Source organism: Podarcis pityusensis, assembly GCF_964106645.2.
Source record: "Podarcis pityusensis genome assembly, chromosome: 9".
Lineage (NCBI taxonomy): Eukaryota > Metazoa > Chordata > Lepidosauria > Squamata > Lacertidae > Podarcis > Podarcis pityusensis.
In genome coordinates, this window is record NC_138034.1 from 38,754,360 (window position 1) to 38,778,939 (window position 24,580).

Genomic DNA, 24,580 nt, shown 5'->3' on the forward strand with positions numbered 1-24,580 from the left:
AAATTTCCCATAATTTTGGAGCTTTTGATAATGTTTCGCAAACTCTGTTTGATTGAACAAATTATGCAATGATAATGCATTATTGCTTGAGGCAAGCACTGGAAAGTGTTCACTGAAAGGTATTTTTAACTTCAAGGGATTTATAAGAAGCTATAATGCAGAGTTAGAGAACAGATATAACGGCCATACTTAACAGTTTCAGATTGTGCCTGTTTGAATATAGTTCTTAATTTATAAAATTAGAGTTTTGGGGTTTGAGGCTTCCTGAAACTGAAGCCATATCCTCTGAACTACCAGTCTTCTCACTCCGTAATTTCAGATGTTTGAGATTAAGTACTTTGCACAAATTCCATGGGTGAACCCTGGTTCATATTAATCCCTGGAGATAGTGAAATTGAAGACATAGCCAGTTACATTTTATCCTGCAATCTCTACATAGCCATGAGGTTCAAAGACATTAACCCCCCTTGGTTTTTCAAATGCATCCTAAGAGGTAAAGCAAAAAACTCGGTTCCTATTTTGCAACGAGAATCTCCCTTTTGTGGATTCAGATAGCAGTAGCAGTTAATATGAGAAAAGGCACAGTTTGGACAGAATGCTTCAATTTAGGGTCATTTCTAATATTTTAACATATCTGGTAAATTAAATGCCTCATGCTGTTTCATATCTAATTGTCACTGTTGGACAGCATTTGCATTTTGTGAACTCAGCTGTGTACAGAGAGCGAGCAATTAGCAATATATGGTGTTAATTTGAATATATAATATTTTCATCTAACACAGTATAGTATTAATATTTCAAATATCAGCATTTCAAAAGGAATAATTGCATATACTATAGGGGGTGCTTGCCGTATGTTCATTTATGTAACACACAGCCCTAAACTACCTTTTTCCACCACCACCCTCCATATGTTGATAGCAGGAGCGGGTGTTAGGATAGCATTTAGGTGCCTCTCTCATGGCTGCCGAGACGCGGGTGGTGCTGTGGGTTAAACAACAGAGCCTAGGGCTTGCTGATCAGAAGGTCGGCGGTTCGAATCCCCGCGAAGGGGGGAGCTCCCATTACTCGATCCCTGTTCCTGCCAACCTAGCAGTTCGAAAGCACATCAAAGTGTAAGTAGATAAATAGGTACCACTCTGGCAGGAAGGTAAACGGCGTTTCCGTGTGCTGCTCTGGTTCGCCAGAAGCGGCTTAGTCATGCTGGCCACATGACCCGGAAACTGTATGCCGGCTCTCTTGGCCAATAAAGTGAGATGACGCTGCAACCCCAGAGTCGGCCACGACTGGACCTAATGGTCAGGGGTCCCTTTACCTTTACCTCATGGCTGCCAGCAGATAGGAGCATGACTGGTGATGAAGGAGTGCGCTCTGGTCACTTGAAGGCTGTTGAATCTTGTGCTGGAGGAGAAAAACGAAAATAAATCCAAATACATCCTCCCACCTCTTGCAAAAGTATGTGAACTGCTGTAGAATGTACATATGATTATATTTTAGTCACGTAGTACATACAGTTATATTTTATTTATTTATTAGATTTAAATCCTGCCTTTCCACTGGAGACCTTGAAGCTGCTCATAGCATTTATAAAATGCAGTGGATAAATCATGCACGTTAAAACAAAACGAAGCCTGTGCAGCTGGAGCAAGAGCCTAGTGTTATCTTCACCTGGCTTCCTTTCTCTCCTGTTCCACCCTCCCCCAGGGCAGCTGGTGGTGCAAGACCATGTGGTAGAAATCTTGTTTGAGTATTTAGGGAACTGTGTTTGCGGCTGCTTTCATTCTGTTGACGTTTCCTGGGATCCAGACCATTTGCTTGCTATAGGGCATAAATTATTAGTGTAATTTATAGGGTTCTGTAATCTACATTAAAATACATTTGCTTTTGATTCTTTCCCCCGCCCAACAACTTGCTTAAAAAGAAAACAGCTTCAACATAGCTCAGCTGTTAATAGGGAAACCTAACAGCTTCAGCAATGGACTTGTTAATGATACGCACCTTGCCCAGACAGAACAGAACACTGGTTCCTCAGTGTATTAAGAGCACTGTGCTATCTAAACTAATAATGCGTTCATCAAGGGCCAAGGTCATAACGATATGAATGAGGTGAAGGCAGGTCAGAAATACATAAACTTGGAAGCTAGTCCTTAGCACTGCTACCCAATATGTGTACTTTAGTTCTCAAAATTCAGAGTTGTAGGGAAAGATTTATTCTGTATGTTACAATGATGGGCTTCTTTCCTTAAAGCATGTAAAGTTAACTATTAAGATTGAAGCATGCTTTGTACATTTGAGAACCTTAATAAATATTAAGAACATATATTTTTTTTAACAGGCCCCTCTTCTACAGTTAACACCAGCTGCTTTTCTCTTATATATGACTGGACAGGATATTCATGTACAGATACTGAACAATATTTATCTGTTTTTCATTCCACTGTTCACCACTTACGCTCTACTTTGCACCATATTGCAAATTCCCCCCCCCACAAATTTATTATTCTTACTTCAGTTATAAACTTTTGTGTATTTACAATTTATGTGACTGAAGTATCAGTTCTGAATTGGAAAAATAGGCCAATTTTATTGCAGCTTTTGCCAACCTGTTGCCCTCCAGATGTTTTGGTACTACTAGGAAATGTAGTCCAAAAATACTTGGAGGGCAACAGATGGGCCAAGGCTATTCCACTGGATACTCATACAAGTCAAAGATCATGACTCTACATAAAAAAATTGTCCAGTAGCACCTTAGAGACCAACTAAGTTTGTTCTGGGTCTAAGCTTTCGTGTGCATGCACACTTCATGCATGCACACTTCATGCACACGAAAGCTTAGACCCAGAACAAACTTAGTTGGTCTCTAAGGTGCTACTGGACAGTTTTTTATTTATTTCGACTGCGTCAGACTAACATGGCTACCTACCTGAATCATGACTCTACACTTATAGATAGATTACTAAATCATGGTTGCAATCAACCAGTTAAAGAATCATTCATCTGTTAATTATCTGCCTTTTTTTACCTGCCTATATAAAATATCCTTAAATGCAATTATATTCCTACTATAACTCCCCCCACATCCACAATCCTACCAGCTTGCTACCTTATTATCTCTTGCTGGTCCTCATTTTCTGCCCAGAACTCCTAAATCATCTCTCTTCTCAAAACCCGCTTCTTCCACTAAGCCTTTGGCTTAACCCTTCTACTTTCATCCCCTATTGCAACAATGCTTTGAGTATGTGTAACAGTTGTATGCCTCCCTGGCTATGCCCTTTCTCCTATCTTTCCACACCAACTTTTGTCAGAATTTAAGTTGTCAGTTCCGTCAGACAGGGAATCTGATTTTGCACTATGTGAGTTGATGGTGATACTATTTCAACAATAAGTAATTGTATCTGTAACTTTTATATGGGTGCATTTTTGAAATATTCAGGGGAATACAACACTTAAAATTTCACAACCAAATGTATATCATTCATTGTTAGAATGAAAGAGCATGTATTTTATACTAAGTTCAAAATAGTATTAAAAAGTCCTTTTATTGACACCAATTAAAATAATGACTTTTTCCAAGTTACTTAAAAGGATTATGAGGAGAAAACTGGGGTAACATTTCCCCAGTTTTCATTTCTGGAAATGTCAAGTGTAGAACCCTCACTGATACTGAAAAACAATTTTTAAAAAACCCTCAAGACCACAGTTTTGTCTTGTATGTGTTTTTTTTTTATGTGTATGATGGTCTACGTCTAATAGAAAACTATGTTCTTACAATTAACAAATTCGTTTTAATGTTCTGGATTCATAATAGGAATTGTTTTAAGAACATGCTAGATAAAACCACAATACATAACTGAGAACAACATCAAACAATGTTAAGGATGTGATGAAAATACAAATGATATCTTGGGGTGTCCTGAAAGGATAGGGAGAATAATTCAGCTAGTGTTTTGAAGATCACATAGAGATTTTACATTCTGTGTTAAAATGTTCACCTATAAAACAAAGTATATTTTTAGAAGTTTGGCTTTTATTGCTTTGAGTTCTGTTTGATCATCTCTGCATGCATTTAAATATCTTTGTGCAAATTGGGAACATCTGCGTTAGTAAACTTAATAGAAAATCTCAGGTGATTTGCAGATGACTAAGGCTCTTGCTTTTCAGCTAATGTAAGTCCAGCTCACTTCAATGAGGCCTGTATCAGTAAAGTGCTTTAAGTATCAGATTGTAGTGTTAAGGTTTTGCAAGGGCATGTCAGCATCTTTAAACAGAAAAGAGTTAATGTTTTCGATATTTAAAATGAAAACCAGAGACAGCTAATTCAGCTTCAGTATTATCTAGGAAACTTCGAGTACTGGTTGTCAGTAAAGTAAGCCTGTGCCAGAAAATCATGGTGCTGTTTGCCTGTGGTTTCCATACATTTGCACTGATTCCATTTTCAGCTACCATCCTTTCTTAAAAGAATATCAGTGGAATATGGGCTCAGTTTTTATGTATAGCCTACATTTGGTTAACTGTTCTTGCTTATTATCAAATTGAGCTTCATAACTAACTAAGTTTTTTATGTACTGTATTGGTAGAGGTGTATTTTAGCTTTAAATATTAAGATTCATCAATAGTGTGTAGTATTAGTGGTGATTTCAATCAATGCCTGATAGAAAGTTCTGTGTTTGTTTCAATATGAGAATCATTCTGTTGCATGCATGGTAGTCACCATTCATTTAGCCATTCATTTCAGTGGAAGGACCCACTCTACTCTAAAGTAATGTATGCAAATTGGAGTCAAACTTACCCTTTAAGTTAAATGGAAACCCAACTTCAGACGAAGGTTTATCCTCAGGACCACAGCAGGTGAGAAAAGGGGTTTAAATTCCATTTAATTTCAGGTCTTCATTCGTTCTGGACCTATTAATGATCAACCCTTCCAGCTGTTTTTATTTACATTTTTAGAAACCGGCATTTTGATGCAAGAGGTGTTCATCAAGTATATTTTGGGTCACAACTCCCTCTCTCAAAATTAATGACTAAGTACTTCCAGGTGGTGCAGTTCCATGCTTGTGTCTGAACATCTGTTCCTGGAGCATATTGCTGGATCTGGACATTGGTGTTTTTACTGAAAATGCTTTAAAACCTTTGAGTGGTTGGTTGTTTTTTTGAAATCCATCATTACCAATTTGTCCCAAATTTCTTTCTGTTTACAGATTGCTGAGCCAAACCATGAAGGATCATCTGGTGAGAGTTGCAAATGAAGCAGAATTTATCTTGAGCAGACAAAGAGCTGAAGATATTCACAGGCATGCTGAATTTGAGGCAAGTCCCAAATCTTACACATTGCACTAGTATTTCATTCATACATAGTGGAGTAATAAACTGAAACATAGGTACCACAGCTATGCCAGATTAAAAATGTAAACACATCAGGTGCCTGTGAAGTTGTGTCTTTAAAATCCCTGACCATGTTGACCTGTAAATAGTACACAGAAGCTCTGAAGCACCTATTCTCTTGGATCCAGAGATCTTTCACAAATAGAAAAGCACTTCCACTTGTGCAAGGCAACCCTACTGAATTCCTTCAATTCCCAGGTCCTTCTGCTTCTCTGTGTACCCCATCTTGCACATCTAGAGAGTTCCCTGACCCTCAGGAGCAGCTATGGGGAGAGGAGGGAACTTTTAGCGGGGGTGGAAGAGACAAGAAGGACCCATTATGTGATTGGAGTTCTGCTGTATCTTCTCTGGGTCCAGCCCACTTTTTTTACTTGTTGTAAACAGGGCTGCTGGTTGGAGAATAGGGATAAAATTTGGGATGATTTACAATTTTGTATTTTAACATTCATAATTGACAACGATGTTCATCCAGTATAACAACTGGTATAATATAGATGAAAGGCTAACTTCAATAAAGCAGTGTATTGTTTGTAGACTAAAATTGAACTTTGCATTATTTTTCTTAATGAAATATTATTTGGTAATTTCACTTCCCTCTGAGTCATCAGAACAACAACAACAAGAATACTTTTTCCATGAAGTCACTTGCGTGATTGTTGTTTGTTTAGTCTTCCTTTGGATAGGGTTGAACTCCTACACTCTCCCTACTTAGAACACTCTCATTTTCCAAACCATTCTGACTGATTTTTTTTGCACCAGTCAAATAGGTATAATATTTTACGGCAGTCTGTTTAGTCCGATGCATTCTAGCACTGGTCTCATGGATGTTTCACACACAATTGTTGCTGCACACATACAAATTATTTCCCTCTTTATGCATCCCATGACCACATTATCCTTTTTGACGTAGCATTGCAAATGGATCTTATGAACTATAACCTTACCAGTATGATTCCTTAATCCTCTCGTGCTTATGGCTTTCAAAGATATTGTCCCTGACTGTCCTTGTTGATGTGGATTATGTTCTTTAGTCTCCTCTCCACTCCTCTACTGGAATCTTAAGTACTTGATAAAAACAATATGTCGTTGGAATTAAACTTACTGGTCCATCTAGATCAGGCTGCTCTTTGTATAAATTTACTCTCTAGCAATCTTTTAGCCATTTCAAAATAAAACAATTGACTGAGTAGAGCTGCTTTTGCACAATGTCTTTAGTGGGGACTGGCAGGGTAAAAGCACCTTAAAGAACCTTGCCAGAGTTTGCAGCTGGTACAGAACTGGCAGTCAATAAGAAGAGTGGAGCAGCTAAGCTACTAATTTGGATCTAGAGTTAGCTGCTTCTGAATCATCATTTTTGTAAAGATCACATTTTAGATTTTCTAATTGCTACCATTTCTGTCAACAGTTTCAGCATTAAAAAACCAACAAACGTGCCTTTAATTTTCTGGGGAAACCTAGTACAAATGTGTATTTGTTCACATGGGGGTTTCACACAATGACTTTTGGACAAATAAACGCCTGAGTGGCTTTCACACAAATAAATCCTTAGTCTGTTCTGTAATAGTATTTCAGTTTCCAGTGGCTCATAAAAATGTAGCCATGGATATGTTACCGCCTCCAACCAAATATTTACACGTATAAATATACTGCAAACAAAGTCTAAAAAGTTATTTTTTGCTGAAGTAGTCACAAAAAAAGTATTTTATATTTTTTTATAAACCCAAACTAAATAAAAATAAGGGATAATTTATTATTGAGGGACAATGAATTACATTGACGTGTATTTTGAATTTATTGGATTACTATGGCCTCCCGATCAGTTCAATACAGAACAAAAAAGAAATACCTCATAAAAAACTAGTTTTTTATTGGATTCTCCTAAGAACTAATTTTATTTTTCTTTTGCAGCTTTCTTTTACAAATGAAACATTGAGGATTTTCCTTATATATTAACACATAAACATTTGTTTTAAAATGCGTAAGAAGTGGGAAGTTTATTTTCCTGGACAGTGGTAATGTTTCTAAAGGTCATCTCTGTGGGTCTCAGGATTCATGCTGTGCATTGTTTAATAAGCTGTCTGTACTTCATCTAGACCTAGTTACGCACTCCTGCAAACAGAGATGTTGTCAGATATCTACATTGTCATTTTGTGCTAGTGAAATAGCAGGCAGGTTTCATTTGTTACATCAAAAAATGAAGGGTTGGTAGACAGTCCTGTGGAGACGAAATATACATCTTTTTTAGTTCATTGCCTGATAATCATTGGAGTCTGACAAAGGTGACAACTTATACACTGGTTTTATGCAGATGCACCATGAGTGACATGGCCTCATTGATTAGGTGAATTGCTCTTCTTTTCCTGCTGCTAACATACCCCTCTGCCCTTTAACCGCACTTTTTTCACATAAGAATAGCTAAATCATGGGAATTTTTTTTTACTGCATTTCAAAATGCTGCCTCTGTCAGAACTGACCACAATTTTTTATTTCTCTGTGTGTTTCTTATGTCTTTGAACTGTCTTCAGGCAGGTGTTGGTTGACACTTCTTGATCTGATGTTGCCTTGACTCTGTTATATCTCAGTGTGATGGCTGAAGGGATTTGATTCACATAATCTTGAACTTAAACAGAAGCTAGGCTGCAGAAAAGACAGCACTTCTGTTATCAGAACTGGAGGAGGCAGCCATAGTTTTCTCTATTGACCAAGGCATGTTCCTCTTGAAATCACAAGATATCTATATGTTTCAGCAGAAATTAGTTTTGGAAAGAGAAGCATTGGAAAAAAAATCTGTGAAGGAATAGATAGGAGTTAAGACTCAGTCATGAACATAATATGAATCCAAATGTAGCAGAATTATTCAGATGGGTGCAGAAAACAAACTATAACTAAAACCACATGGTGATTTGCTGTAGCGCCACACTTCAGAGCAAGTTAATTCTGTTATCAAATCACGCAAACATAAGGGAATATGTTCACACATATCAATAAAATGTGATTTAGCTCTTGGTACTGCTGTTTAAAATGCCCTGAAGAAAATTTTGAAATAAAAAAGTGAGATTAATTTTTATATTACAAAGCACAAAACTGCACACAGTATGCGTTTAAACCATCATTTTCATAATAAGCACAAGACTATATATTTTTAAAATATGTATCTTCTAAAGAATGAAACCAACATCTGAAGACATCCCTGTATAGGGAAGTCTTTCAAAGTGTAAGGTTTTATTATGTATTTATATATGTTGGAAGCTGTCCATAGTTGCTGGGGCAACCCAGTCAGATAGGTGGGGTACAAATAATAAAAATATTATTATTATTATTCCATTTAAGCGTTGGCAAGGAGAAAGGGCAGAACTTTGTTTTTTTGTCTGAGCTGATTTTTCTCAATGCCCACACAATCCTACTGCATGCAGGGATCATTTGATGGGTGCAATAGACTTATGAGCATTGCACAATTAATTTGGAATGAGCAATATTTTTTACGACTTCCCTGGGCTAAATCTGGAGTGACTTGAACCTGATTTTTATTATTATTTAAGGGGAAGTCTATTAAATATTCATAGATACTGTGAATGCTTATAGGTGCCACAAATACAACGTATTCTTTCAGGGTTTTCTGTGAACATCTCCTGCAAAAATGGGGTGATGACACCACTGCCATGACTACTTAAAAGCAAATGGTAAACATGTGTACTGGAAAATAGGTGTAGCACCATGTCACCTCTAGCAGGGGGGAAATTGTGAAGCACCCCAAACAGAAATGGGTCTGAATCCCTGGCAATGTCCCTTCAAGTAGTATGCATATGTTAATAACAGTCTGCATGCATTTTGGATTATGTATTTGAGCACTAGCTGTTGGTGGTTTTATTAGGAGCTCTGAAAATCAGTGATACAGTGATTTGCACATCAGTTTTGGGCACTTGTTGTCTACACTGACCGTCAGTGGCCCTCTAAGGTTTCAGGCAGGTCATCCTACCTGGGACCTTCTGCATGCAAAGTGGATGCTTAATAGTCCCAACTGTGATATATGCAAGAGTGATTAAGAGACAAGCATAAGAATGTTAAATATAAAGTGATGAACAAAGAAAATATAAGGGTGAATAAAATGTGTTTCATTTTATACTTCTTTGTTTGGATGTTGATGGCTTGTGACTGGCCAGTCAGTTTCTCAGTAGTATAAACAGCTATTCTTCAAAATGCAGCATGTTTTACACACACACACACACGTTACAGTTTTTGTGGTTTATAAGTAAGGCATGCATCGTTTCCTTTTTGTTGTGATGTCTTTACTTAAATTATGCATTTGTGGCAAATTGCAATAGTCTTACGTTCTGATTATTAGCAGTTTGTCAATATAACTGGGATATTCATTGGATTCTTCTTTGTTGTAAATCATATTAGGCAGCTAACTTCTCTGCATGATTGCCCTTCAATAATTAAATCTAGCATTTCCAGCTGCTGTAAAATTTGTTGCCCTTTTCCCTTCAGTTATGTTTCTTCATGCGTATTAGTTGGACTTCTCTATAGCCCTAATTTTCACCCTGTGCCAATTTATAGGCTATAGTTAAGCAGCAATAAGCTGTTCATGTTTTGGTTTATGGCTTATGTTGAATATGAATGTAAATGTAGTCATGCCTTGCTCAAAAGATACAGGTAGTTTCTAGCTTATTTCACGTGTCCTCCTTTGCAAAAATAAAATAAAATAATGTTTTCTGTGAGTCTTCCCTTTCCTTATAGCTAAGCATCAGATATTCTTTATCTATTAAATCTTAGCTTTTGAGTAGCCTTGAGAAACTTTTCCTGTATTGTGTTTACACACATGAACATGCTTGAAATCTCTCTTTTTTTTAAAAAAAGAAGGCAAAATAATTAAGACAATAATTATAGGAACAGTTTATTAGGAGCAACCAATACTGGAAATCAGCCCTAAGCTATTACACCTTCTTACAGCATTAGTAATACAACCATCACATAGCTATGAGGTAGGATAGGCACAGGCCATAATTTGGGCCAGGTAGAGGTGCCAACAGGATTTCCTGGACTGGCTATATTGTATGTGGATCGGGCCCCTCCCAGATCTACATATATATATATGTATGTTAATGTATGTATAATAGCATACATAATATATGTGTGTTAATATATGTATTAACATATATTAACCTAGCTTATCTCACAGAGATGCTGCAAATATAAAAGGGGGAAAGAGAGGGAAACATGCACAATGTTTAGCTCCTGAGTGGAAAAGCAAAATAGAAATATATGTTACGCATATATGTTGCACATAGGTAAAGTATGGAATCAGCTCACATGGGAGACAGTGATGACCTCTGAAGAGGATTCAACAAATTTATGGAGGCCAAGGCTATCAATAGCAAGATACCACTTTGATTCATCTTACAATTTCCCTATCCTTCCCCTTTCTATATTTAGCTTGTTTCTGCATCTAAGGGATGAGGGTGGCTAATGTAAAACCCTGAACTTCAAGGAAAAAGAGGGAGAGCGTTTGTAGGATGCTGCTTTTTCAGCCATACTAGACTAGTGCAGAATGTGAACAGATTCATTTTTAAAGTTTGTTTCCATACAATAAGATGTAAGTAGGAGAAAACATACACTATTGGCTTGGGAGGAAAGGCATTAAAAGGTGGGAAATAAGAGGTATTTCTTGAGATAATTTGTGTGCTCTCTGTGTTTGCGTATTATGCATGTAGAACAATTGCAAGTGAGGCTTCCAGACATCTGGAGAAATCTCTGTCTCTAAACTGTAGTGCTGCACTGACTTTATTATTTTTCAATTTGCAAAAAAAGAAAAGAAAAGAAAAAGCATTTCATCTTAACATGTTGTGTTAAGGGCTTTCCATGTTTACTCAAGCTCCAAATTGCAATTGTTAAGGGCAATGTAGATACTGGTATGGTACCCAGTGGTAATTCAGGCTTCCCCACTATTTGGAGCTGGATGGCTGTTAACAGCTGAAGAGTGAGCAGTGCCGTTTATAGATGCATCAGGCATAATATATTAGCTGCGTAGGTAAGGAGTGTTTGGGGAAGCTGTACGTAAAGAAATTCTGACTGGAAATTCACCACACATTGCTGTGGTGAGGGAAAGATATTGCATTTTATTGAAGCATCAGGCAGAAATTTGTATCTGTTTACATCCCTGCTAAATATAGACACTAGCTGGGGGTGCAGTTTGGCTTGGTTGCCCACTTGCTGATCCAGAGGCTTTTTAATTTATATCCCTCCCCTTGCCTTTCAAACTGTTCTTGCTCATCTGTAATTTCTTCTCCGACTCTCCTTTCACACTTAAAAGGTAAAGGTAAAAGGACCCCTGACCATTAGGTCCAGTCGTGACAGACTCTGGGGTTGCTAATCTCGCTTTATTGGCCAAGGGAGCCAGTGTACAGCTTCTGGGTCATGTGGCCAGCATGAATAAGCCGCTTCTGGCGAACCAGAGTAGCACACGGAAATGCCGTTTACCTTCCTGCCAGAGTGGTACCTATTTATCTACTTGTCCTTTGACGTGCTTTTGAACTCCTAGGTTGGCAGGACCTTTCACACTTAATTTGTATCTTATCCCATGCACCCAAACTGCCACATTCTTTCATTTTTCCTATAACGTTAATGTCAAATTATTATTGGTTTTGCTTTATAGAATTATCTTTTACCTCTTTCCGACTTCCACCAGCTTCTTCTCTCTGCGCATTCCCCGAGATGCGGGATACCTTCCTCGCTTGCGTATCCTCCCCAGATTTTTCTGACTTTAGCCACCATATAGGAAGATGCTGGTGCTGGTAATCAGGTCCAACCAAAAGGCTATAGCTCAGCCCAGGGGATCAGCCCTTTGCGCTCTACTGAATCTTCTCTCACAACAGGTTCACACTGAGCATATGAGGGGGGAATCCTTATGAATTCTCATTACCTACAAATATGACTTTTTAATTTAGCTGGTTTTTTAAATTCAGTAAAAACTACAAACATGTTACACGGCTATTAGAAAAAAAAAGGACATGGTAGATGTTCCCCTTGAGCTAATATGTCAAACTCTTATCCAAAGGTGAAATTATAATCTCCACACACTACAAGTTATACATTTGATGCATAACTGATGCAGTGCTTACACATGAATGTAAAGGGATGAACAAACTAGCTACTTTCTTGTTAAGTTTCGCAGGAATTAATAAAAATACTATTTAAAAGATGGAATTGAAAAAAATTAAGACATTGCTGGATTTGGATCAGTGTAATTCAAAAAAGACTAATGGGTTGTTTTAAAAAGGATGACAGTGTTTGCCGAAGCAGCATGACGTTATGGTAGAGACTTCCTTTTGTAAAAGATCTTCTGCTTTAAATTCTGAAGAAGCTAGTAATGGTTATGCTTTTTATATAATAATTTTCACATGTTGTTAGCTACTAACTAAGAAGAAAGTATATTTCAATTATGGTCAACAACATTTTCAGCATTATTTTTTTTAAACTGGGATAATCTTGTAACAGTACAATGGGGGTCGGTGGAATGCTTTGTTTCTCAGCTGAATAATAATTCAAAAATACAATAAAGTTTAGCATTCCCTGCCAAAACTGAGCCAGACCAATGTTTAAGTAGGAAGAGAGGGGTTTATTCAAGATATATGTATGGGCGCAACTAGATGTTACATAGCAGATCCACAATCTGGATCTCCCTTCCTGATTTCTGTTATTTTTGTTTACTTTAAACAATTTGCATCCTGCCCTTCAAAAACTTTTTTTTTAAAATTTGCCTTAAATCATACTAAGATTAAATCACTGGAAACCAGCAACAGTAAGACTGGAATCCTATAGGATCTTTTAGATCTCCTCCTATGAGGACAGAAAGAGAGGTCTTCCATTGGAGAGGAAGATATGACTCCACAATACTCCTTCTACCTCCAGAAACCTTCATCCTTTGCCTTACTCAACACAAGAGCTCTGTTGGTAGATGCAAAGTGGAATAGCATTCCCAGTTACCCAGCGTACCCTCTTGGTGTGTGTATGGCATTGTGTTTCCCCCCTATCATTGGAAACAATGGAAGACAGTGGGAGGGAAATTGAATGGCTATCTCTCACCCACAGCCTGAAATGGACAAATGTGGATGGAAGTTCATTAAAGGTAAAGGTAAAGGGACCCCTGACCATTAGGTCCAGTCGTGGCCAACTCTTGGGTAGCGGCGCTTTATTGGCCAAGGGAGCCAGCGTACAGCTTCCGGGTCATGTGGCCAGCATGACTAAGCCACTTCTGGCGAACCAGAGCAGTGCACGGAAATGGCGTTTACCTTCCCGCTGCAGCGGTACCTATTTATCTACTTGCACTGGTGTGCTTTCAGACTGCTAGGTTGGCAGGATCTGGGACCGAGCAACGGGAGCTCACCCCGTCGTGGGGATTTGAACCACTGACCTTATGATCAGCAAGTCCTAGGCTCTGTGGTTCATTCACCTTCAGTTCTCCCTCCCTCACTCCCTCTTTGGATTGATCTGTAGAAATGTATAGTAAAATAGTATGTAAGAGTAGCATAAAACCAATTTATCAAGTAAAACTATTAAAAGGCCTGGGTTTTGAGATCAAGTAAATAACTTTGCAAGATGTTAACATTTTTTTTGGGGGGGGGGAGGGTTGCATCAGATCATGATTATTATATTGCTGGGGGAGGGCCCAGCTGCTCCTTGCCCATCATACTTTCCTCTACAGAGCAAATAGCAACTTCAGGAGTAGGGAAAACAGCACGGGTCAGAAGAACCAAGACTCTGATCTGATGCAGGGATGCAAGGGAGCACAGGATATGCAAAGATGCAGCTGTAGAAACTGGTAATCTTTGCCAGCTGCTATTAACTTCTTCAAAAGCAAAACAGGGGATATCCATAAATTCTGTATATCTCCCATATAACTTCTAGCTGAACCCTAAGAACAATTTCTCATTAGTGGAGATCTGTGTGAGTGAACAGTGATGTTTCTCACAGTGTTCAGGGCCCCTGGACTATTTGAGAGGGATCCAAAAATGAGACATGCTTAATGCATCTTCTGTTATGTCCATGTAAAATCCTTCAGAGTATTGCTGGCAAGTGATCAATCTATCACATTTGAATTCTCCCCTTCCAATCGGGAGCTTGGTGTGGCACTAAGTTATCCCATTTTATTCTCACTGCAGGACTGTGAGTTTTGGAGGATAAAAGAGTTCCTGGCTCATGGCCACTTGGTGAGCTTCATGGGAATTTGAACCCTTTCCCAGTTTAGTAACTGCACACTTCTTGTATGATGTAAATGTATGTTTAGTGCAGATACAGCAGCATGGCTGATGTCTGAGGTTGAATAGTCCTCTTCATAGAATAAGAAAGAGAAGGAGCATTGTTGGTACTGTTCTTCCTTGATCTATGTGTCTGGGTTGTTGGCTTGCTGCTGAGAAATAACTGTTCCATATTAAGTTGTCTGTAAGCAAGAATAAATTTTCCTGTGGGAGATAATTGATAAATCTTAATAGATTTCTCTTTTTTTTTCCTGCTCCATTATCAAAGTGCTGGTAGAATTTTAGCTATAGGTGATCATAGGGAGTGACCTAAATTGATTTAGCCGGTACTGTGATCATACCTTGCCTCTGTGCTTTGTGTCACTACACAGCTACACTATGGCGGGCCCAAATTTATCTAGTGTGGACTGGTTAAGGACCTATAAGAAAGAATCCAAAGAGTAGTTCTAGCAGGGGCATAAAGTTGTAAGAAACCTTTAATTAATTAGAGCCTATTTTCTAATGTCCACTTGTCCTAAAGTCTAATTTGTGTCAGAATCTTGCCCACTCCGAACCAAGAGAGACCTCCTCTGTGGAAAAGTCCTGGGGCCTTGCAGAGAATCACAGTACAGATAAAAACCCTAAGGAGCCCTCAAATGTCCTAAGGTAGTGGAGTGCCTCATGTCATGCATGTCTCACCTGAGCCACCTGATCATAGCCCAAGCCCTGAGTCTCAAATATCATCCTACACTCAAACCCAGAGTTGGCATAGGTGTGCCTGCCTGCCTGCCTGCAGGGTCTATGTATGACTAGAGGTCTCCTTAGATGCAAGGCATTTTGGGGAGGAGGGAAAAGACTCCACTGTGAATAGCAGCCCAGCAGATGACCAGGAAGAAGAGGAGCTAGCAGTGAGGATTTAAGTCTTTCTGCCGCCTCTGGAGCCTTGCTGGATTAAAAGCTTGTTGTTGAGCTCATAGCCTCCAGCTCCGGAACTTACACAGCTCTGGAACTCCCTACTTGGCCCCAGCTCCCTGATTTGGTGCTGATCATGGACAGTTTGTTTAAGCACCATCGTTATATTGAACAATAGACTGGGCATGGTGACTGGTAGGAAGAGAAGGAATGTAGGAATAGAAACTATTAAAAGTAGGGCAACATACTGTGCTAGATTTGAATGTGATCACAGGTACTTTACTGGCACAGGCTACTAGATTGTACATCAGCAGTCCCCTCCCCCCCCCCATCCTACATTTGCCTTCCTGCAACTGACACTCCACACTTGGCAACCAAGGATAGTTCAAACCTTATCATAAACTGCTGCTGCTTTTATTTCTACTTCTGTTTTCTCAAGGTATGTTTTTAACATTTCAAGTCTCACTTACCATAGAATTGCAAAAGGGCACCCTTAGATTGAAGCATTCTTAACTAACCTTTTAATCTAAGAGAGTAGCGTTGCCTGCCAGTACATGGCTTGGGACCTAGGTATTTGTAGAAGTGCCTTTCCCATTATCTGCCAACCCATGCCGTAAGATTTTCTGATGGTTCCGTTGTCAGCCATGGTCAGTTATGTGATGATGCAGTGCAAGTGCCTCTCTGTTACGACACCCCACTTGTGGAATTCCTTCTTTTGTAGGTACAATTGTCCCCCTTGCTGGCATCTGTTTGACATCAGCTGAAGACATCTCTGTTTCTTTTGGTTTTGGTGGACAGGTGTTGGTTGGTTGTTCTGTTAGCTATAGCCGCTGAATTTGCATAAGAATCACTGTATTAGTAGGTGTGTGGTTTTAATGTTGATGTTTTGATATATGTATTAATGTTTTACACCTTCTTGGGAACCTTTGCTGAAGTGAGGTTCAAAAATGTAATAAATAATAATTGCAAAAAATACATCCACAGTTATAAACCACAATACATTTAAGCATGGTTTTGAATTAAACATGAAGTATACATCCTAGTCTTAACCAATTGTGCAAATGTAATTGGAAGGAACGCTTTCATTTATAGAAATCTCTAGTAAGTCAGTACAGTACACCTCAAATTATCTTTCAGCTTGAAAGTGCTAATAACAAAATGGCTGTTTAAACAGGTTTTAATTCCAGTCAATGTTCAGTCAGTATTTATAATGCCAAAATTACTAAAAACATAAATATCCTTAGATTCTTCTATCAAGCCATGAAGAAGTGAATTATTGAAAAGATAAAAATAAATTTGTTTGCTTTCTGTCAGAGTTCATATCCACAGCCAACCTTGATAGAAGACCAGAATGATTTAGACAAGTTTGCTTTGGAGATTCATAACATATGCTTGCTGGACAGAATTGAGTTATCTGTGCTCTGGAGAGTAAGTTATTGTAGCAGGAGCTGACAGAGATGAAGATAACTGAGGGAAATTCAATTACCTTTTAGTGTTTTCCTTCTAATAGGATTCTTAATGTGAAAAAGATCCTTAGATGATGCGCCTCTGTTGCTTGGTGAGATCTACTTTGATACGTGCCTCCAGAATAAAGTGAACTCTCCTTTCTAGGGCTTCATTAGGAATGAAACATGTGACTGCTTCTTAAAGTTGTATTAGATTTCAGGGATTAGATCAAACATTGTCAGTGGTAGACCACATATTCTTCCTTAAAAAAACCCAAACCCAAATCATTATTTTTAAATGCTGCTTTTTAGTTTAGAAAACTATGATATAAAAGGATTGCGTGTACATTTGCTGGTCCTTATCTACCACTATTGTTATGTTGAATCCTTTTGCTAAATACACTTCAACAGTACTTCCTGTATTGAGCAGTGAGACTGAAATTAGTTCTTGTTCAGGTACCTAGGCTCTCTGTGAAAGAAGTACAGTTCTTTTGAATGAAATGTTTGCTACATGTTTGTGAGAACCTAGGTCAAATATATTGCCTTAAATAATATCTGAATGAGATATTTTACAACAGTTTCTTGTTTTTCCTCTTTTCCCCGGCAACAACTGTTTGTTGTGTGAGGTAGCCTGATAAGGCTTCAACAATAACAGTCTTTATCATATGGACACAGAGAATACAGCAGCAGAGTTAGACCAAAAGTATAGTTTATTTAGGTCCCTGAATCTAGTTGCTAGAAGAGAAAACTCAGAAGAAACATGGTGTCTGGAATGCATTCAGAGGCGTAGGCAACTCATCTTGGCATTAAGACTACCAGAGTAGATTATTCATCTCCTTCTGTCTGCCTATGATAATGCCATTCTTAAGAGTGCAAGCATTGTATAGTTTTTAGGAAGTTTTTAAAACAATTGCTCAGCTTAAATAGGGTAGAGGTAAAATTATACATCTTAACCTGTTATCAATATTGTGTTTCTACCTTGCCATGTAGAAACTTTCAACCCACAAGTAATTGTCACAAGTGGCTGTTGCTTTGCACAGGCATTTTGCCACATCTACCCATGTATGTACAAAGGAGCCATGGCTTAATGTGGCTTTATAAAACATTTCTATCTAATGGTGGGTTGCATGTATAGACAGAAGTATATCCTTTGTGAGGAATTTGTAGAGCATGCCTTGGCTCTCACTTTATCCAGATCAAAGTATTTTTGGACATGACTGATTTTCTTTTCAGGTTCTGAGCTGTATAAATATGGCTCAGCCCTGCAGTCAGTTCAAAAAAGAGGATCTTGGGGAAAGATAGCGCCATAAGAAAGTATATTCCTTTCAGTGTTCTAGCTTGACTGATTTGATGAAAGCATGATGTACTGTGAGGGGGCAAAGCAGTTAATATGATTAGCTGTAATTTAGTTATCGTAAACACATTTGCAATCTGATTTTGCAAGTGATGTAGTTTTCTTCTTTTGGGTACTCTGTATGTACTTGAGCAGAAAATAAAAACATCTTAGTTTGTGTAATGGGCCACCGATAACAGTAAACATTTGCGTGTGTGTGTGTGTGTGTGTACCTTTCAAAAACAATCTAAAATATTTAGTAAGCACACTCCTTTTTGCAAGAGGGATGTAGTTTTTTAAAGCTTGTGTTTATTTCTGATTTTAAGCTAGAGTAGAGGTCCCCCCCCCCAGTAGGTTTGTTGATTTGTTGTTTCTGTCTGGCCACAAGTTGTAGCTGCTTGTGTATTTTAGAATCCTAATATCATGAAGTTTCTGATTACGTGCCAGCAACTTCTGTTAGTTTTGGGTTGCCTTGTGTGAGCAGAAGAACAATTTTTCATCTAACCTTCCCCTGCCCACTGATTTCCCTCTTCTAACTACAGTCTGCATGTCCCATCTCCTACCATTCTGGAAATCCTTACCAACCCTCAGGCAGGTTTTGGGAGAGACAGGAAGCAACAGTGGAGGGGAAGGAATTGGGTTGTTAACATGAGCAGAACTCACCTTCCACTTACCAGAATCCTTCCTGCTTGAATATTGTTGGCAGTAATCTTTAGCGGTAATTTTGTGTCATGGACGTGAAGAAACTTTGTAAGCCTAATGTCATGTACTCTTTACAAAAGAGAAGTCATAGCTCTGTATTCTGCTCTTTGTGTATGTCACCTTGTTTAAACTCAGTGTTTCATAGTTTTAAGCATACAAATAAACACCAGGAAGGTTCGCTACCGTATTTCCTTTTAATAGCTACAATATAGCTACAGTACAGCAATAGAAGAAGAATTTTTTTTATTATCCCCAGAGGGGTGGCCATATTGCAGGGGGAAAAAAGGAGTTTTGTGCTGCTTGATGGACTAACACATTTATTTCGGCATCAGCTTTTGTGGGCTGCTGTCTACTTCACCAGATGAGTGATACGACCGATACAACCATACCTGACTCATCAGACAGAGTCACAACTTAAGAATTTCCATCAACATTTCTCAAACTACACTACCCATCCAAAGAAGGTTGTTGGTGGGGCAGGAAGAGAGAGAGAAATAGATTCACAAGGCTAGACTGGTACTTAGGAACAACCTACAGTACTACAGTAGAGAAAAAGACAGAACATTACTTGTCACTTAACGGTTTTCAGCTGAAACCAATGGGACAATGACACTTCCCTCTCACAGACCTTTGATGGTAGGGTGTTTACAGACAGGCCCCAACTAAGACAGCTACTCATCAGCAACTACAGACACATAGTGATATAGGAGAGATATGAACACAGGGACTAACTGCTGCTGCAGACCCAGATAATAAGAATAAGAATAAGGATGCCAACTGTGTCCCCATGTCTACTCTGGCACCACTGTTACAGGGCTTCAATGTGTAATCCACCTTGTCAGGGATCCAGTCACTCGTTCATCTTCCAGTCAACAGTGTGGCTGCAGCTTTTTAAGCCAATTGAAGTTTCTGAGCACTTTTCAAAGGCAGCTCCACGTAGAGTGTGTTATATAATAATTATAATAATAATAATAATAATAATAATAAATTTTATTTATATCCCGCCCTCCCCAGCCAAAGCCGGGCTCAGGGCGGCTAACAACAATAAAACAGTATAAAAGTATAGCATAAACAACACTCTAAAATCATTCATTATAAAATTAATTAATCCAAACATCCTGCCTGAAGAAGAGTTCTGAAGAACTTGGAAGCTTGTTTGCTGTTTTATCACACTTCTGTGACACAAATCTGTCTGGAATGTGTCCTTGAACTGTGATAATTCCTCGTGTGTGTGTAAGGAATGTAGTCTAGTGTACAAAGATTAAGGTATCATCCATTGTTCTGCCTACTTTTGCATCTGGCCCAATCCACTTTTTTCCACTCTGCCCCACCCACCATTAACATGTGGACCCTAGGTGGTGAACAATGAAGTGAAGTGGCCCTCAGGATGAAAAAAAAATCCCTACTTCAATTTTAGTTGGTCTTAATATAGTCATACCTTGGAAGTTGAACAGAGTCCGTTCCGGAAGCCCAATCGACTTCCAAAATGTTCAGAAACCAAAGCACTGCTTCTTATTGGCTGCAGGAAGCTCCTGCAACCAATTGGAAGCTGCAGAAGCCATGCTGGATGTTCAGCTTCTGAAAATCGTTTGAAAACCGGAACACTCACTTCTGGGTTTCGATCGTTCGGGAGCCGATTTGTTCGGGAGCTAAGGCATTCGGGATCCAAGGTATAACTGTATAAGATATTGCCGCAGTATGATTTTTGCATTCTCTTCGTTAGAATTCTACTATTTGTCTGATTGGTGCCTTTCTTATGGAGCATCTACCTTTCAGTGAGAAGGACACAGAGAAAGCAACTGCCTTAAGCACAAATTAAATCTCAAAGGATATAGAATAGAGCAATTATTAAATTGAACATGCATTCTTATCTATATGCTTATTTCCTTCTGTTACCTATAAAAAACATTATCGTCATGTAAAAATATTAACCCTCTTTTGACTAGCACCAGTATATCGCATTACTGTCCTTTATAGAACTTTCCTTGTACTGATTATAACGCTTCTAATCATGAGATAGTCTTAACACTTTATTTTCTAAAGACCCTGGGGTGTGGAGGGGGGCTACTTTTACTATGTTAATAATAACCAGGATCCCCTATATATGGCAAAGCAAAGAGACCACAGCAGATTTCTGTAACAAATAGCTTTCGAAAAAAGTTAATTTATATGCAGATCCTGAATCTTCAGATCCGTTAAGGGCTAGATAAATGATGATGATGCAGAGGGCGGAGGCTGCAGGTTGCAGAGATGAAAAGCCAATACATTGTATTCAGTCCATTAAAACAAGAAGAAATAGAAAAGATACCTTGATAAGTGTTCTGCCTGTGTTAACCTTGATGGCTATTATCGGGGGAGGGGAAAGGGGGCATGCTGCTATATCTATTTCATTGGCTTGGGCTTTTTCATGCTGAAAGAAATCAATACTTTGAGTCGTTGGATGACAGAAGCATCACTTCAGAATTGAAGGTGGCTGTCAGACATTGTCATTGGTTGACTTTTGTTTGCTATTGAGGTTTTAAGCTTTCATTTTTCTAAGTCTTATTCAGGAGCTTTGGAAGATTTCCCTGGGTGGCATTTCTAGTTCAGACTTTAAACGGGAGGTTAAAGGTCAAGTGCGAAAGATCTAACAGAAAAACGCAGGAGCTTGTTCCATTTACTAAAATCTGTGGTTCGGATGGGAATTTGCATTTGCAGGTGGTATGTTCTTGTTTTCCCTCAGATTGCTTTTTCTCTTCTTAATGATACCCTTATGGGAAATGGTTAGTAATCATTAGCTTGGATATAGTTTCTTTTTTTAAAAAAACTCAACTTAGTATTATTCAATGTAGTAACATTACACTATTATTTGTTGTGGACCTGAAAATAGATGCATACATGGAAACATTTGTTTTCAAACATTTCTCTTTTTCTCTATACTCAGTAATACTTCTAGGAATATCCTGGTAGACTGGAATAATCATTAGTCAAAGGAGAAAATTCCCTTATTTCTCCATCCTTAATTGTTTTTCATACGAATTGTTGTTTCCCTTGATTTTTACCATGTCTTGACTGCTCTTTTTGTAACACATTTTATATGGCATTTTATCAGTGCTTATTTTCTGGGTACTCAGGGATATGTAGTACTGGCACCTTTCCCCCCAAATGATAAAGCGTGACACTTACTGTAATAACTTCATTGTGAGTACTGGCACATTTTTTTCAAAAAAGAAAAAAAGCACTGCATTTTATTATAATAAGGTCAATTATTCTGTCCTTTTGTTGAAAAACCACCAGTTTAATATTGTTGCTATAGTATTAAACACTTGAATACCTTTTTAGGAGCTGACGTAGTATAACCAAAAGTTAAATTCCTATTTAAGCTCTGACTTAGTATATGAAAATTAAGTCAATGGACTACTCTCAGAATGCTGGATTATATTCAGCATCATGTGAGCAAATTGGATGGGACTTTCCCATTCTGTCTGCTTCCCTATGCCACCAACCTGCTCCAAAGGATCCTGCAACCCTATAGAGCAGATTTTGGCAGTGTGCAGGAGGCTGCCTGTGTGTGTGTGTAAAAAGGAAAGTCCCGCTGTGCAAACAAAAGTCTGTTGCACTATTAACATAAACTCTAGAGTCATAATTATCCTTCCTTGGATTACATCTTCTAGGGGCTGCTCACCCTGCTTACATTGCTTGCCTATTGCACTGGCTTACCTGGTCTTGATGGGAATAAAGAAGTAGTTAGTTGGTTGGATGCGCTAGCCTTCCTTGTATATAGTGAAACAATGTGAAACAAATCAAATGGTGCACAGATGCACTGAACAGACAAAAGAACGTGCATCTTCACACAGCACATAGTTAAACTATGATATTTGTTACTGTAAGATGGCTATCAGCTTGGATGCAGTGTTCGAAACTCCCATTGTTCTAGGGTGCATTTTGTGACAGGGAATTTCATTAGTGCAAGCAGTTTCTGAGCTCTGGGCACAGTAGTACACCTAATATTTCGGATTAAAACTGCAGAGTGAAAGGAAAGGAGGACCGTTTTCTGTCTCCCCCACTTCCAGCTACTCTCTGAAGGCTGGAGAAGAGAATATAAGGGGTGGGCAGGGGAAGGACTAGACCATGTGAAAAATGAACATAATATTTTAGCTGCAGTTCATTCATTTTCAGCTTTGTATTCTTGTTATAAAAAAGTGTGCCTAGACATTCCATTGTTGTGCCCATTACCTAGGTTTAAGGAACCGTTTAGATCTTAGCTTTCATATCTCAGTTTCTAACACTGCTTGGATGACTTTAGAAGGGTATCTAAGGTTCTCAGTGGCTATGGCACTTCCACAGTCAAAGGCAGCATGAATGCCAGTCGTGGGGTGGGGGGCAGGGGTCCAGCAGTAGAAGAGACCAAGTGTTTCATATATGAACCTACCATTGACCAACACTTGCTGCTTCTTGGTATATGAGAGTTACTGATGCTGGCTTCCTATTCTGTTTTTTTGAATGTCATGTTCCCAGACCATAAAGTGCTACCAGATAAAATTCAATGTGCATACTTATTTAAGAGTTAATTGCATCATCACCGATCCCTTCTTAAAAAGGAACTTGGGTGCATCATGTATTTACAAAATCCTCTAGGGCTGGGGTTGAGAACCCTTTGACCTTCTAGATGTTGGGGACTCCGACTAAAATCAGCCCCAGCTAAGCCAAAGGCTAAGTGTGAACAAGTGGGTATTCACAATAAAAATCACAGCTACTTTGCTGCTCCCTGCATCCTGTTCCTTCTACACCACCTGAAACTAAGACATGATTTCGTTAAACTTGATGTCTGAACCTGAACTCATGGTCTGTTTCCCACTGACAAATCACAAATGGTTTGCCAAGAATAAACCTTGACTATAGCTTGTAATTTTTCAGAAGAGAGACATACCATGAGCCTAGGTTCAGGCGAAACACTAACCCAAACTGTGGCTTAACTGTGGGTAGTGTGGTGGTAATGGGACCGTGGTAGGAGCAAAGCAGCTATGATTTACCTGCATACTCCCCCCCATGTTTGTTTATCTTTTTTTTAAGTACAGATACCATGGCAATTTACCTAGATACACATAGACTTGGTTTGACTTAGTGTTATGTGTGATCTGGGTCTGTGTCTTGTTGCAGAAATTCTATGTGGAGAGCCTAGTAACTTTTTCTTTGTTGACAGAACTGAGTACAGAAGTGCACAGTATTTACCGTGTTTTTCTTTGTCCTCTCTTCCCCACTTCAGTCATTGTCGGCCCAGTATTCTGCCGATAAGCGAGAGGATGAGAAGATGTGTGATCATTTGATAAGGGCGGCCAAGTATCGAGATCATGTGACAGCAACTCAGCTAATACAGAAAATCATCAACATTCTGATGGATAAGCATGGAGCCTGGGGCAATTCTGCACCAAGGTAAACAGATATTTAACATTTGGCAATATAGGATGTGTCTGCTATCACTGGTCCTGAAAGGACAATGTTAACACTAAAATTAGATTTAAACTAACAAAAAAGCAACAGAAAATACTGATTCATTTCTACAACTTGATCATTTTTTGACTCTCAGGTTTTCC

The 24,580-nt window shown here is 38.7% G+C and overlaps 1 protein-coding gene across 4 annotated transcripts in view; it reads left to right on the plus strand.

Moving 5' to 3' along the window:
• The window catches only part of LRBA (LPS responsive beige-like anchor protein), a 360,426-nt gene that overhangs the window by 119,676 nt on the left and 216,170 nt on the right, over positions 1-24,580 (plus strand). For all 4 annotated transcript variants that reach the window (XM_081021326.1, XM_081021329.1, XM_081021328.1 and 1 more), the window contains exons 36-37: positions 5,199-5,307; positions 24,253-24,419. In XM_081021326.1, the coding sequence (XP_080877452.1) occupies positions 5,199-5,307; positions 24,253-24,419 (276 nt within the window). The remainder of the gene's footprint in view (positions 1-5,198; positions 5,308-24,252; positions 24,420-24,580) is intronic.